General features: G+C 39.3%; 1 protein-coding gene across 48 annotated transcripts in view; it reads right to left on the bottom strand.

Annotated features, from left to right (window-relative positions):
- The window catches only part of LOC119771469 (receptor-type tyrosine-protein phosphatase delta-like), a 601,694-nt gene that overhangs the window by 41,642 nt on the left and 547,208 nt on the right, over nucleotides 1–12,844 (bottom strand). For 18 of the 48 annotated variants that reach the window (XM_038267465.1, XM_038267464.1, XM_038267466.1 and 15 more), the window contains 9 exons: nucleotides 8,994–9,139; nucleotides 7,319–7,463; nucleotides 5,544–5,849; nucleotides 4,505–4,698; nucleotides 3,135–3,161; nucleotides 2,530–2,647; nucleotides 1,547–2,134; nucleotides 1,019–1,119; nucleotides 669–925 (listed from right to left, as the gene is read on the bottom strand). In XM_038267465.1, the coding sequence (XP_038123393.1) occupies nucleotides 669–925; nucleotides 1,019–1,119; nucleotides 1,547–2,134; nucleotides 2,530–2,647; nucleotides 3,135–3,161; nucleotides 4,505–4,698; nucleotides 5,544–5,849; nucleotides 7,319–7,463; nucleotides 8,994–9,139 (1,882 nt within the window). The remainder of the gene's footprint in view (nucleotides 1–668; nucleotides 926–1,018; nucleotides 1,120–1,546; nucleotides 2,135–2,529; nucleotides 2,648–3,134; nucleotides 3,162–4,504; nucleotides 4,699–5,543; nucleotides 5,850–7,318; nucleotides 7,464–8,993; nucleotides 9,140–12,844) is intronic. The other 30 variants (XM_038267472.1, XM_038267475.1, XM_038267476.1 and 27 more) reach the window with 4 other exon arrangements.

Genomic DNA, 12,844 nt, shown 5'->3' with positions numbered 1-12,844 from the left:
CTGCCTGAAAAATGATTTTGTCTTTGAGTTCGTGTTAAAGGAGGTGTTTGTGTGTTAGAAAATGGTTCCAGGGATATTATTGATCAAGGTTATTGAACTAGGACCATCTCATACCCAGGCCTAATGAGAAATACTTAGGAGGACATTTCAACAGTAACAGAGGACAACTCCTCTCCTCTTTGTGGCAAACATATTATGATCCAAGATTGTATTTCTTTGTGTAGCCTTGCTACATATTTCTCCAAACTGGCAACTAGGAAAAGGGAAGTAATTACAAGTCAGAGTCTTAAGTCTCGGCATTTATATTTTTTTAATCTACCAAGTTTTGCAATGATTAAGCTATATTAAAAGAAAAGACTTATAAGTTAAGCCGACAAAGTAATAGTTTCTAATATCCTGAATTAGGAGTACATAATGCTCAGAAAGTTGTGCTAAAAACTAGTACAGATATAAAGATGTGCTACCAGGTTAGATATAACCTGGTAGCACATCTTTTACTTAGCCTATATCACAATCTCTTTTGATAGATATGGCATACATTAGAACTTTAAGACTAAATTTTGAACCTTATTATCAGTCAAATATTGTTCATCTAAGATCATAAACCAAAAATCATCAGAGTTCAAACTACAAGCAAAATACGGTCCGTTCTTATGCTCTATGCTCACCTTACTCTCTCTGAAGTTTGGACTGATGGCAGCTCTACAGTCACCATTCCATCTAAATTTGTTTTGCCAATCATGTAAGGCTTGGTACGGAGGACGTCCGGGGCGGTCATGGTGGACACAAGATGTTGAAGACCTCCAGCGCTGTTCCCACGGTTGGTCAACAGGAAGGAGTACTGCGTCTCTGGCTGAAGACCCGTGATAAGCTTCTGTGTTAACTTTCCATCCACCTCCACACTTTGTCCGTTATCGTAGAGGATCTGTATTTTTGGGGGTGGAGAGTTTATTTCATACAAATGCTGCAGGGATAGGTGTGTTTATAGCACTTCCGTATACCACCAGGACATACTCACAGTGAAAGGTTGCGCAGCGTTGTAGGTGTCTGGGATTTCCCATGTCAGCAACACCGACGTCTTCATAGCAGCTCTCACGTGAAAGTTTTTTGCAAACACTGCTAAAAGAAAGGCGGAGCATATGATTTAGACACAAAACACTCTTTCTTTCCATCTTTCTGCGACCCCACACTAGTGCTTACCTGAAAAAAAGTCTCCTTCAAAACCAGGTTGAAACCAGTACTATGTTGAACTGAAAACTGTCCTCTTACCTTCTTACCAACATCAGGTTTATACAGTAATGACTGACCTTTACTTTACTGACAAAAGACAAAGAGACACACATACTTACTCCATGTGAGGCCTTAAATTAAAGGATAACAAAAAAAACTAATGATAGGGGATTATGTAAATACCAGAGTCTTCTGGTTAAGTAGGCTTTAGCGTTTTGAGGCATTAAGATGGAAGATGTGGCTGAACAGGTCTGAGAAGGATAAGGCTGTTTATAAGAGGGAGGAAAGGGCTAAAAGATTCAGTGTCTCGTCCTACCTTGATCTACAGGTTGTGTTCTGAATTGGACACTTGGGCTATATGGACCAGAGCCCTTGCTGGTGAAGGCACACATTTTAATATCATAAGTAGTGTCTGCCCTCAGCCCATCCAGTAGGACGGTTGATTCCGGGGCAGTGATGAAGAGTTCTGATGGGCTGCGTGGGCTGTTGATGTCTTTGTACTGCAGAGCATATTTCACTATCTGACCATTTCGCTCCGCCAGCAGAACAGGCTGCCAGCTGACCTGAACCGTGGAGGTACTGGCTCCCTCTGCTTTAATGTTCTGAGGGTAGCCGCTCGGTACTTCTTCATTTGTGGTGACTTCTTTGATTGTCTCCTCGCCGAAGCCCACCTTGTTACGTGCTGAAAGGCGGAAAGTGTACGAGGCTCCCTTATGGATCTCTTTGGTGGTGTAGTGGTTCTCTCGCTCAGGGAACTCAATGACAGTCAGCGGGTCCACGTCTTTGCGGCCAAAGCGAAGGCGGTAGCCCTGCAGGGGCCCGTGGGTTATTGCCGGGGGGTGCCACTGGAGGAGAGCCGTGCCCATGTTTGTTGTGCTGACCATAAGGCGAGGTTTTTCAGGAACTGATGGTGGGAATAAAGTAACAGAGTGTTTAGAACTATAAAATGCAATGTTTTCTTTGTTAATTGAATACAGTCAAATATTCTTATGGTTCTCTATATATATTTTTTTTATTTCAATTTCCTTTATTCCCCACTTATGGAATGGGGAATAAAGGAATCTGTTATATTGTTTATTGAGGGTGCAGGGCAACAGCGGGAGTCATTTTGCATATCCAATTAAGATTAAAGTTGTTAGATAATGTTGCCGTTTCTTTTTTTTCTAAGAATGCCATGAGAATACCGTGCCTAATCAGTGATGAAAGACTATTTCTGTTATTTTCACTATTATTTGGAGTGCTTTTAGCAAGTCAAAAAAGCTGAACATCCAGTGTCCATATTGGTCATTTTGGGATTACCTGCGCCAGTGGTGGTGATCAGTTTGGGCTTGCTCCGTGCACCGTCACCCTTAGTCGTGTAAGCTGCCACTGTTACAGAGTATGTGGTTTCAGCCTGCAGGTCTGTGATGATCATTTCCTGAAAGTAAACAGGAGTTTTAAATGCTTGACAGACACTATGAGTAGAAAAGCTTAAAATACTTTGAAACATCTGTCACTATAGTAATGATAATTTAAAGTTTTTTTTAAAATCCTTCTACAAAAAGCCAAACTTAATTTGAACAGGTTTGATATCTTGAGTCACACCCAAAGATGCAATGCTATATTTACAAAAAAGTTGTTTTAACATACACAGTTTAAACATCTTTTATTTATTTTACTTCGTTGTTACGCTGTGCAGGAAGTGAGGCAAATTAAAGGTTTAAGCTTTTAAATAATTTATCATGAGATCCGGTATTAGCCACAGAACTATCCTGTTTGTGGAACCGACTGTTGGATGGTTACAACATCTTTTTTATCCCGTAATTTCCATCTTGTTCATTTAGCATTAATTCATAACACAGTTTGCCGTAGGATAGTGTCATGCAGGAGACAAAAGCAGGAGAAAACAGGGTTTAGCTACTTACATGTTCAGTTGTGTCATCATACTCCCACTGTGAGATATCAAAGAATGGACAGAACAAACAAACAGAAGAAAAAACAGTGATCAGTAAGTAAGTATGCCCACCTATCTGATGTGTAAACAAAGGAATCAAATGTTTGCTTGTACAAATGTTTGTAGCAGAAGGGAAACATGGGTAAATACACGAAGGTCTACAGATAAATGATTTGCATTTATCAAATGCGCTAAAATTAATAAAGCCTCTTGACTAAATTATTCATAGCTGCTAATTTTTTTAAACCCAAAACCTATTTATCTTTTTTATTCGACATTTAAAGTTTAACTCGCTCTGATGCAAAAGCATAACATCGTACAAGGAGCAGGACTAAGTGTGTGGATGGGCAATGAGGGTTAGGTGTGGTGTGGAAAGGACAAGAGAGATTTGCAGCCAACTAACTTTGACATAATAACGCATTTTGAGTGAGTAGAAGAATGCTGGCATTTTAGAAGATTTTGTGATATGTAGTTTTTTTTTTATAACTGGGGATTAAGGGAGATTTTGTGAAGCTCTGTGGGCCAAACCTTATTGGTTTGAACACTGGCTTAAGGCGCAGACTCAACTTTGCCCGAAGCCGTTTCTGCCGAGGCAGTGGAGGATAGGTTATCAACCGCTGGGCTATTATAAGGGTGTAGCGTTTGAACCAGTAGAAATATTAATCTGCAGTAGTCTCCATTCAAAAGTAAGATGGGTTTAAGATAGATAACTGCATAATTGCACAGTAACATTGAAGTAGGCCCAGTTTATACAGTTTATCTGGAAAAAAATATAAAAAAAATAAAGAGATTCTGCAATGAATTACACTTGAAATGATAAAGCAGCACAAAGTGCTACATACAAAAATTATTAATGATTTTCTAATTTTAAATAAATCTGCAAAGGTGTGGCGTGGATTATTATTTATCTCTTTTTATATTGATATCTTTAAATAATTGCAACAAATTTCCTCCAAAATCATCTATTTAATAAAGAAAATCAATCTGTATATTACTTTATCTTAAGATAAACCCAGCTGTTATGTGAAGGCCTCGACGAGAAGAAGGAAACTGTTCACAACCTTGCTTTGGATGGCATAAAAAACTTGCTAGTGGTTTTTATGCAAACGTTTCGATCCATAATTTCTTTACAATTAACCTGTAACTTCTTGCAGGGTAACCCCAATTGGAAGCAAACTGTAACTGCTAGAAAGATGACTTAAGACTTTTGCACAATGTATAGGACCTTGCTCTGGCATATTTGAAGGTGAGGAGGTGAGTGAGACAAAGCAGTACTATGTGTCTGAGGAATGAGATGGCAGGCTGTGTGTCTGGTTGCAGTGGTGGTGGGTGTTGTTGTACCTGGGCATCATCAATCAGGATGTCCTTGATGACTGGCTGTCCTGTAGGCTCCCCATTAACCATCCTGACATACTGCACCTGGTATCCTCGGATCTGACCGTGCTGCTTGGTGGGCACCGGTGAGCGCCAAATCACTTTAATTGATGAAGAGTTGACAGCCTCCACCTCAACTTTACGAGGTGGCCCACTAGGAACTGGAGGAACACCATGGAATAAAAGAAATAAGGTCAAATTTCTAGAGAATCCCCCGCATCTTTGCGTCATCCTCCTATTAAACTTCTTCCCCCCAAAAAAATATTGCAGTGACCCAAAAAACAAAACCAAAAAAAAGCACAAAAGTGCAGAAAACTTCAACAAGCACTGCATGACAGAATTATTTCAACAATGGTAAGGAGAGAGGGAAAAAAAATACAACAGCAAAAAAAAAGTCAGGTCTGACAGCTGACCTAATCTTGTAAAACATTATATCAGGATCAAGTGGAGTTTAAAAATCATGGCATAAAAAAAAAATGGGTTTTGTCAAAATAGAAAAATGGAGCCAAAATGGACTTCAAGAGTTTCACGTGCTTGAAGTACAAGAAGAGTTTTGGCAATGATGTAAGGAAAAAAAATGATTTACAACCACATGAGCTGACAAAAATAGATAAAAAAAAATGGCCTTTAAAAAAAAAAAAATCTTCCATATTTTGAAATTCCCACTGTCACGGATTTAAAAATTCCGGGATAAAAAAAAAAAAAAAAAAGTAAGGTTATAAAAACAGACAGCTGGGATTGGAAGTTAGAGGCCGGAAGTTGAAACTGCCATACCATTTGTTGAAATTGAGCAGCGTGAAGAATATAAAGCCAAAAAAGGTGCTTGTGTGAGTCAGTTTGGGTCACAGTCATTTCAGATGCAGGCAGAGGAGATAGAGAAGAGGTAGTAGTAGATATAGGCTATTAGTATTTGGTGAGGGGGGGTAGGAGGGGAGGGGTTAGGTTAGGAAAGGTAGGCTGGATTTGCAGCTGGAGCTTGTTGTTTTTAGTCTTAGCAAACACATACCATCCTCCTCTGTTCGGATAATCTGCGGCAAGCTCTCAGGTCCAGCTCCGACATCCGTGTGGGCAATGACCGTCACGCGGTATTCAGTCCATTTTTCCAGGTTCTCTAAAAGGTACTTGGAGCTTTCCGGTGGGATGCCAGAGATTCTGTGAGTGGTGGTTTCCTCGCCTTCAGTAGCAGTGTAGTGGATAGCGTACTGCGTCAAGATCCCGTTTTGTAGCTCCACAGCCGGCGGCTGCCAACTTACCAGGATACTGGTGGAGCTGGGGCTGTGACACTTTACGTCCTGAGGGGGGCCAGTGGGTTCTGTATTTTGGTAGCCATTTTTAGGTCCATTTTGTTGTTTGGTTTGGGTTTGTTGGTTGAGGCCATTCATAGAGTTGATTTTGTTGGTTTTCAAAGAAGTTTTTAGTTTTTGATCAGGATGGTGATGTAAGAATTGAAAGACAAAAGGAAAAAAAAAGGAAAATAATATAATGAAAAAAGCATGAGGACCGTTATGAATAAATAAAATCAAACAATAAATCACAAATGACAGGAAAAAAAAAAGGTTGAAACAAGTATGTTTACGTGTACAATGAAATGAAGAATGATTGGAAAACGGACAGCTTTACCAGAAATTACCTACCTTCATCATGAAAAAAGTACTCTATATTTTTTATAAAAAAAAAATCTTGTTCCATTGATTTCATAAAGTGTTCAAGTTAAACAAGTTGAAAAAAGATACATTTTGCAAGCAGTTACCATCAATCCAAAAACATAAAGGTTGATGCTGTAGTAAATTTGAAAAAAAAAAAAGTGGTACTCGTCACCAACCTTTCCGAAGCCTGTTGGTTTGTGGTAAAAGCCTGACTGAACAACAGAGAACTTTGCAAGGAGATATGACTGATTCATTACATTCTGATAATCTCATGCATGTGTTTATGTTTCTTTCAATTTATGCAGTTTTTAAATCTTTAAGCATTTTTGTACCCACCTGATTACCTCCCTCTGACTGTCAGATACCTCAGATTTATGCTAAATGTCCAAAATCTGTACAGCAATCATCTTGTTTAATAACCTTTTTTTGATTCCGTGAATTGAAAATTTTTTACAATTTTGAGGAAACGGCAGAACACAAACATCACATTTAGTGTTGCTTTTCTAAAACATAAATCTGAGGTCGTCTGTGTAGAAATGTCTCTTATGAGTAACTGCTTTGAGCTTTCTATGTTGATGTAGCCCAGAAGGTTTCCTCTGTTTAATTTAAATAGAAAATGACGGTTTAACGTTTTATTCCCAACAAGGGTAGCTACATAGAAAGCTCAATCTAAACCTTTATTTTCTGTCCAGTATTTGGCTGCAGTGCAGGATCAGGAGATAAAGTTTCCAAAGCTCCATTTCACTCCACTCCATATTGTAAAATTGATCAGATTCACATCAAGAATTCAGAGACTGAAGTGGTAATTATTGCTAAAAATAATTTTTTGAACAATGCAGCAGTGGAGCGGGAAGTTTTGCAAACATTTCTTCTGACTTTGTAGGAAGCCTAGTGGCACCGTCTGTGCAGCCTTCACAAGGTAAATGCCGCTCTGTTGTTTTTGACAATAAACAAACTTAAGATTGAAACATTTTTCAAATGCATTAAATGTCAAGAAGAAGAAGAAAAAAAACACATCCAAAAGGGATTGAATCTCTGCGTCTGTGAGATTTGGGATATTAAAAAGAGAAGTGCATTTGAAAATATGTTTCTTTGCATACGATTGAGGCTTGGCCAGATAAAGAAGAACACCTACGTGTCTGAGGAGTTTCAGCAGAGATGTCACTGGTGTAAGCTCCCACTCCATGTTTACTACGGGCTGCCAGACGGAACGTGTATGTTGTGAAGGGCTTCAAGTCCTTCAGCAGGTACGTGGTTGTCGGCTCGAAAGTTATTAGCTTCTGTGAAAAGAGGTTTGGTTTCCGTTATTTCATTTCTCCATTTTTAACTCTAAAAGATTCACAAACACCTAGAATCTCTGTAACGTGAAGGTTTTGGCAAAGCCAGCCACACAGAAACTGTTTCAGACACAATTTTAAACATAAAAGCATACAGTACAACTTTATGAAGAAGTATTAAAAGCATCTACAGTAAGATGCATCAAAAGTAGTAGCTGAGTACACCTGGTAAGTAGTAGCTGAAAGAATCTTCCACAATTCAGTGTGGACCCTTGGGACCATGAGAAGGTTTCAGTTTCAGTAAGTAAAGGTAGGAACATCCCATCTTTTTTTTATAAAGGAACATCCCATCTTTCCATATGAAAGCAATGCTGAGTCCTTAAATAATCCCCATGGGATTTGTTAATAATCTACGATCATCATGATAGACTGAGTGTGAAATATACAGAGACTTGGAGGAAGGATGCATGTAAACAATGTCAGTGTAATCTATTACAGGCTTAACACTATGCAGTAACACAGAGGAGAAGGGTTTTATGAGGCACACATACAGTATTAAAGCTGAATCCCCTAACCCCCCAAAAAAACAGGCCAAAACAAAATCACAGTTTGTACTAAATTAAAGGCTTTTCTTTCTTGTTCCTTGCTATTATGCTAAGTTCATAAGAGAGCTGAGAGATTTTTATTAAGTAACCTCCTATGTTTGTGTCATCTACTGTTGATGAAGGTTTATTTTTCTACCTACATGTTAGAAAAGGCATTGTTTTATAAGAAAACAGATCTGTGTTGATTTGAATTTATTGGGAAGTACTAATAGAACATACTCACATGTTCAATCAGAGCAATATTTAAAATCAATATGCCATGTGTCCAAATAAAAACAAACAAAAAAACTTTTTTTTCCATAAGTACTTCAGAATCAAAACTTGAATCCTATAAAAAAGTGGATAAAAATATAGTACCAATGACATATATTTTTTTTGTGCTATTCACTGAATCATTTTGGATTTAGTTTTCATAACATAACTCTCTAACAACACACTCTCAGACATTGTGATTGTGCGCTTAAAGCATCCTTACTAGAGCTATCAATTAATATTGCAGCTGTGGTATAAGGGGAGCATAATCAGACTCCGCCTACTTTAGGTTGCTTACTTTAAAAGGTATCAGGTCACATATTTTTTTAAATAAAAATGAGTTACTCAACACTGCTGAAACCCAACAACTAATAAACCCTCTTCTTTAATTATAACAGTTAAAATGTTCCAATCATAGTACAATTTTAAAACAGCTGCAACCAACAATCTGTAAATATTAAACTCAAATTTAAAAAAGCGTGAGAAAACAAAGAGGGGTTGCCAATTATGCTCTGTTAACTACCAACAACAGTGTTAGACTAACAGCAGAACTGTAAGTAATTAAGGAGGGTAACAGGAAACTCTTAAAACAATGTTAGAACTAATAATGTATTCAGAATCCTATTAGATTCAGAACTTTAAACTGTTAAATGCCAACTTCAAAGGTTGTAATTACCTCTTCTTTGTCATCCTTCTTTTTGTAGATGAGTTCATACCCGGTCACTTGGTTTTCCAGTCCCGTCTGTGCCGGAGCGTTCCATGAAAGCAAAATACTTGTCTCTGACTTGGCTTCTCCTTTGAAGTCAGTTGGCTGGGAGGGAACTGAAAATAAAGAAATGAGTTCATTATATTCTGAATTATGGGCAACTGATTGTGATTCTGGTCATGGTTATGGACATAGGAGTGGAATGTTAGGGCAGGAGGCAGGAGCATGTCTGCTTTGTAAATATCACTATAACATGGTCATATTTTTTACACCTTTTAAAACTTAATGTGATTTAGGGCATTTGGATAATCTTCTAATAATGTTTAATCATTTAATATAGTATTATTACTGTCTGCTGTTTTTCTTTAGTACAGATTTACATAACCATTTCCATCCTCAGTCCTGTCAGTGTCGTGGGGGCCAGTGCCTATCTACGCACTCTATGGGCGACAGGAGGGGCACATCGTGAAAAGGTCACCCAGTCTGTCATAGGGCAACACCGAGACAAACAACCGTACACACTGATATCTTAGGACAATTTGGAGAAACCAATTAACCTAACAGTCATGTTTTTGCAGTAGTGTCAAAAGTACACACATTTGTTGCTTAAGCAGAAGTATAGATACTGCAGTTTAAAAACACTCTGGTAAAAGTTGAAGTATCAGCATGACCTCTTTACTCAAGTAAAAGTGAAATAGTATGTGCTCCAAAAACTATTTAAAGTATAAATGTATTAAGCAACCTTTTAAAAAAACTTCCAGATGCCACTACATGAATTGAAAGCTCAATATTTCGACTATTCCGAAAAATTCTTTGAGATAGGGCCAAGGATGAGCGAGGTCTTGTTGGTCTCTGTCTCCATCTCCTGATACGCTCTCGCCTGTTTCTGACCTTTCAGACATTTCGACATCTTTCTCTGAATCTGACATTGTAGCATGGCATAAACAATTCACGTTTGCAGTTTGAAGAACACCTGCTTGCTTCTGATGATTTCCTTTAGCTTACCAATGAGTGTTTGCGTTATACGACTCATCTGAAGACACTAGTTTTAACTAGATGTGGATGGAGCTAATGATCTGCATTGGATGGCGCACATGATGTGAAATAAATATTTAGAAACATTAAACCAAAGCCAAAAGTAACAAGTAATTTTTGTTTAAAAAATATAAGGAATAGAAAGTACAGATACTTGTGTGAAAATGTAATGAGTAGAAGTCAGAAGTAGGAAGAAAAATAAGCAATAGAGTAAAGAATAGATACTAAAAAAGTGTACTTAAGCAGAGTGACAAAGTATTTGTACTTCATTACTTGACACCTATGCGTTTTTGTTGGACTGTGCATGGAAGTTGGAGTACCCGGAGAGAACCCACATATGCTCAGGGAGAACATGCAAACTCCATGCAGAAAGACCCCACAACAGGAATCTAACCCCATTGGCTGGGATATTAGAAGTATACCTGAACTGAATAACAGCTGCTTTGGATCTGAAGGACTGAGCAGACTTTTCTAATCTATTTTTTTTGCTTAGTGGTGACCAGCAGATAGCAGAACAGCCAAACAAAACTTTACATCAGCCTCCCCTATTAAGTGCTCTGCTTATTAACTATAGCTCTATGGGCAAAGATTTGGCCTCTGTCATTGTAAAGTTCTATTGTCAATTTATCAAACTTAAAAAAAAACCACTAAAACTGGAATCATTCTAACATTAGTTTACAAGTGTTGCAGTCCCTCTACTTTAACTGTAGTGAAAATATGTTGCCACTTGACAAAAATGCCAGCGGCAGAAGAGTTGTTTTCATGCATAACTTCTTACACAAACATTCATAAATGGATGAGAGAGAAACTAGAGAGTTTATTTTTTTCCTTGCTTCAAAACAAGATACTACAAATCATCAATTCCCCCCCCCCTTTTTAATCTTACCGTATTTTCACGACTATAAGGCGCACTTAAACGTCTTTTTTTTCCCTCAAAATGTGCGGTGCGCCCTATGGTGCGGTGCGCCCTATGTGTGTTGTAACTGCGACTTTTGAGACCACCTCATTGAGGAGATGATGAAAGAGTAGCTGAATGTAAGGAGACCAGGTGTTTTTTTTTTCCACCCTTCACCATCGCTGTTAATATGTAACTCCATGCGTGCCCATCTCACAGCTGATGTGAAAAACATGGGGAAACAAATGAATGCTGTGCTCGCTGTTCAACCGCTCAACATCGGTGTGAACCGGACCCAGCAGGTGCAGCAGAAGCAGCGAGTTTACATGCAAAGTCAATGGTTGACGCGCGTATAGGTGCAGCAAAAGGTCCTGCAGCGCGTTTTGGTGCAGCACGTCGGGAGCGTTTAAGCATCTGAAGCGCCGCCAACGCGCTGCTGCTGCTCAGATGGAAAAATTGAAGTTTTGCTGCTGGACGCGCCGCATCAACCAATCAGAGAAGCAGATCTGGGAGCTGGCAGCGAGACAGACAGCGCTCTGATGACATATGATATTAGATGAAAAAGGCTGGATGGATGCGTGGCTGAGACAGGTGTATCTGAGAAGACTAGGTGTTTTTTTCCACGCATCACCATCGCTGCGTGCCCATCTCACGGCCGATGTGAAAAAAAGGTGAATCAAATGAACGCTGTGCTCGCCGTTATCCCGGGAGGTCTGACAAAGGAACTTCCACCGCTCGACATCGGTGTGGAGCCGCCGTTCACAGTAAGGCTGCGAGCGGCGTGGGAGCGATGGATGACAGACTGAGACCACAGTTTCAGGATAATGGGAAGGCAGCGCCGGGCAAGTTACGCCACAGTTTGCGGATGGATTGTAGATGCTTGGACTACTACGTGTCTGCTGGCTCTGTTGTTCAAGCTTTTGCAAAAGCCGGCATTATTTCTGAGGAGCTGCGCTGCACGGAAAGTGACTCTGACAGCGCAGAAGGGGAAACTGGCATGTCTGATTTAGCGCAGCTGTTTAATTCAGAAACAGAGGATGATGACTTTGATGGGTTTGATTAATACTTTGTAATAAATACATGAATAAAGCACAATCATACTCAGTTTTGCTCCCGCTCCATTTTTCTACCTGAAAACTTAATTCAACAGCAGCCTCTGGGCCGGGTCTCCTCCGGGTTCCCCGCGGTGGCTGGCAGGTGTTTTTTCATCTAAATAATCTAAATCTTGCAGCTATATTTGCTGTGATCAGTGGGAATAAAGTAGTTTTAATATGTTTTTAAGTGAGAAAGTCCACCTGAAAACTTAATAATTGCAGTCACTTCATCCAGATGATCTATTTCTGTCGGAGGCGCTCAGACCCCCACATACCAGCGGTGCACCGACAGTAAAACCCTTCAACAGCAGCCTCACCGGCGGCTGCTGGCAGGTGTTTTTCATCTAAATAATTTTAACTGCAGGCACCAGGATACCGGCAATAAAAGCGAACATATTCCGTCGGCAGGTTTCAGGATTTTAAGTTAATTTAGGAGTGATCACAGCGCTGTGTCATCTGCGATGTGTCTGTCTCACGGTCAGCTGCCAGGTTTGATTAATACTTTGTAATAAATACATGAATAAAGCACAGTCATACTCAGTTTTGCCCCCGCTGTATTTTTAAATACGCAGTAGAGGTATTTAAAGGTAGTAGAGGACATGTACCTGTATATAAAAAACGCGCCCTATAGTCCGGTGCGCCTTATGTGTGTGTTAAATACAGAAATGGGACACATAACTGAGAGTGCGCCTTTTAGTCCGGTGCGCCTTATGGTCGTGAAAATACGGTACTTAGAAAAACGAGAATTACAAAACAAATTTTAAAAAGTCTGCCTTTTCAAATTTTGAAAACTATAA

This window comes from Cyprinodon tularosa, unplaced genomic scaffold (assembly GCF_016077235.1).
Source record: "Cyprinodon tularosa strain WSP-4 unplaced genomic scaffold, ASM1607723v1 ctg674, whole genome shotgun sequence".
NCBI classification, from domain to species: Eukaryota; Metazoa; Chordata; class Actinopteri; order Cyprinodontiformes; family Cyprinodontidae; genus Cyprinodon; species Cyprinodon tularosa.
This window is presented reverse-complemented; position numbering and strand designations above follow the sequence as displayed.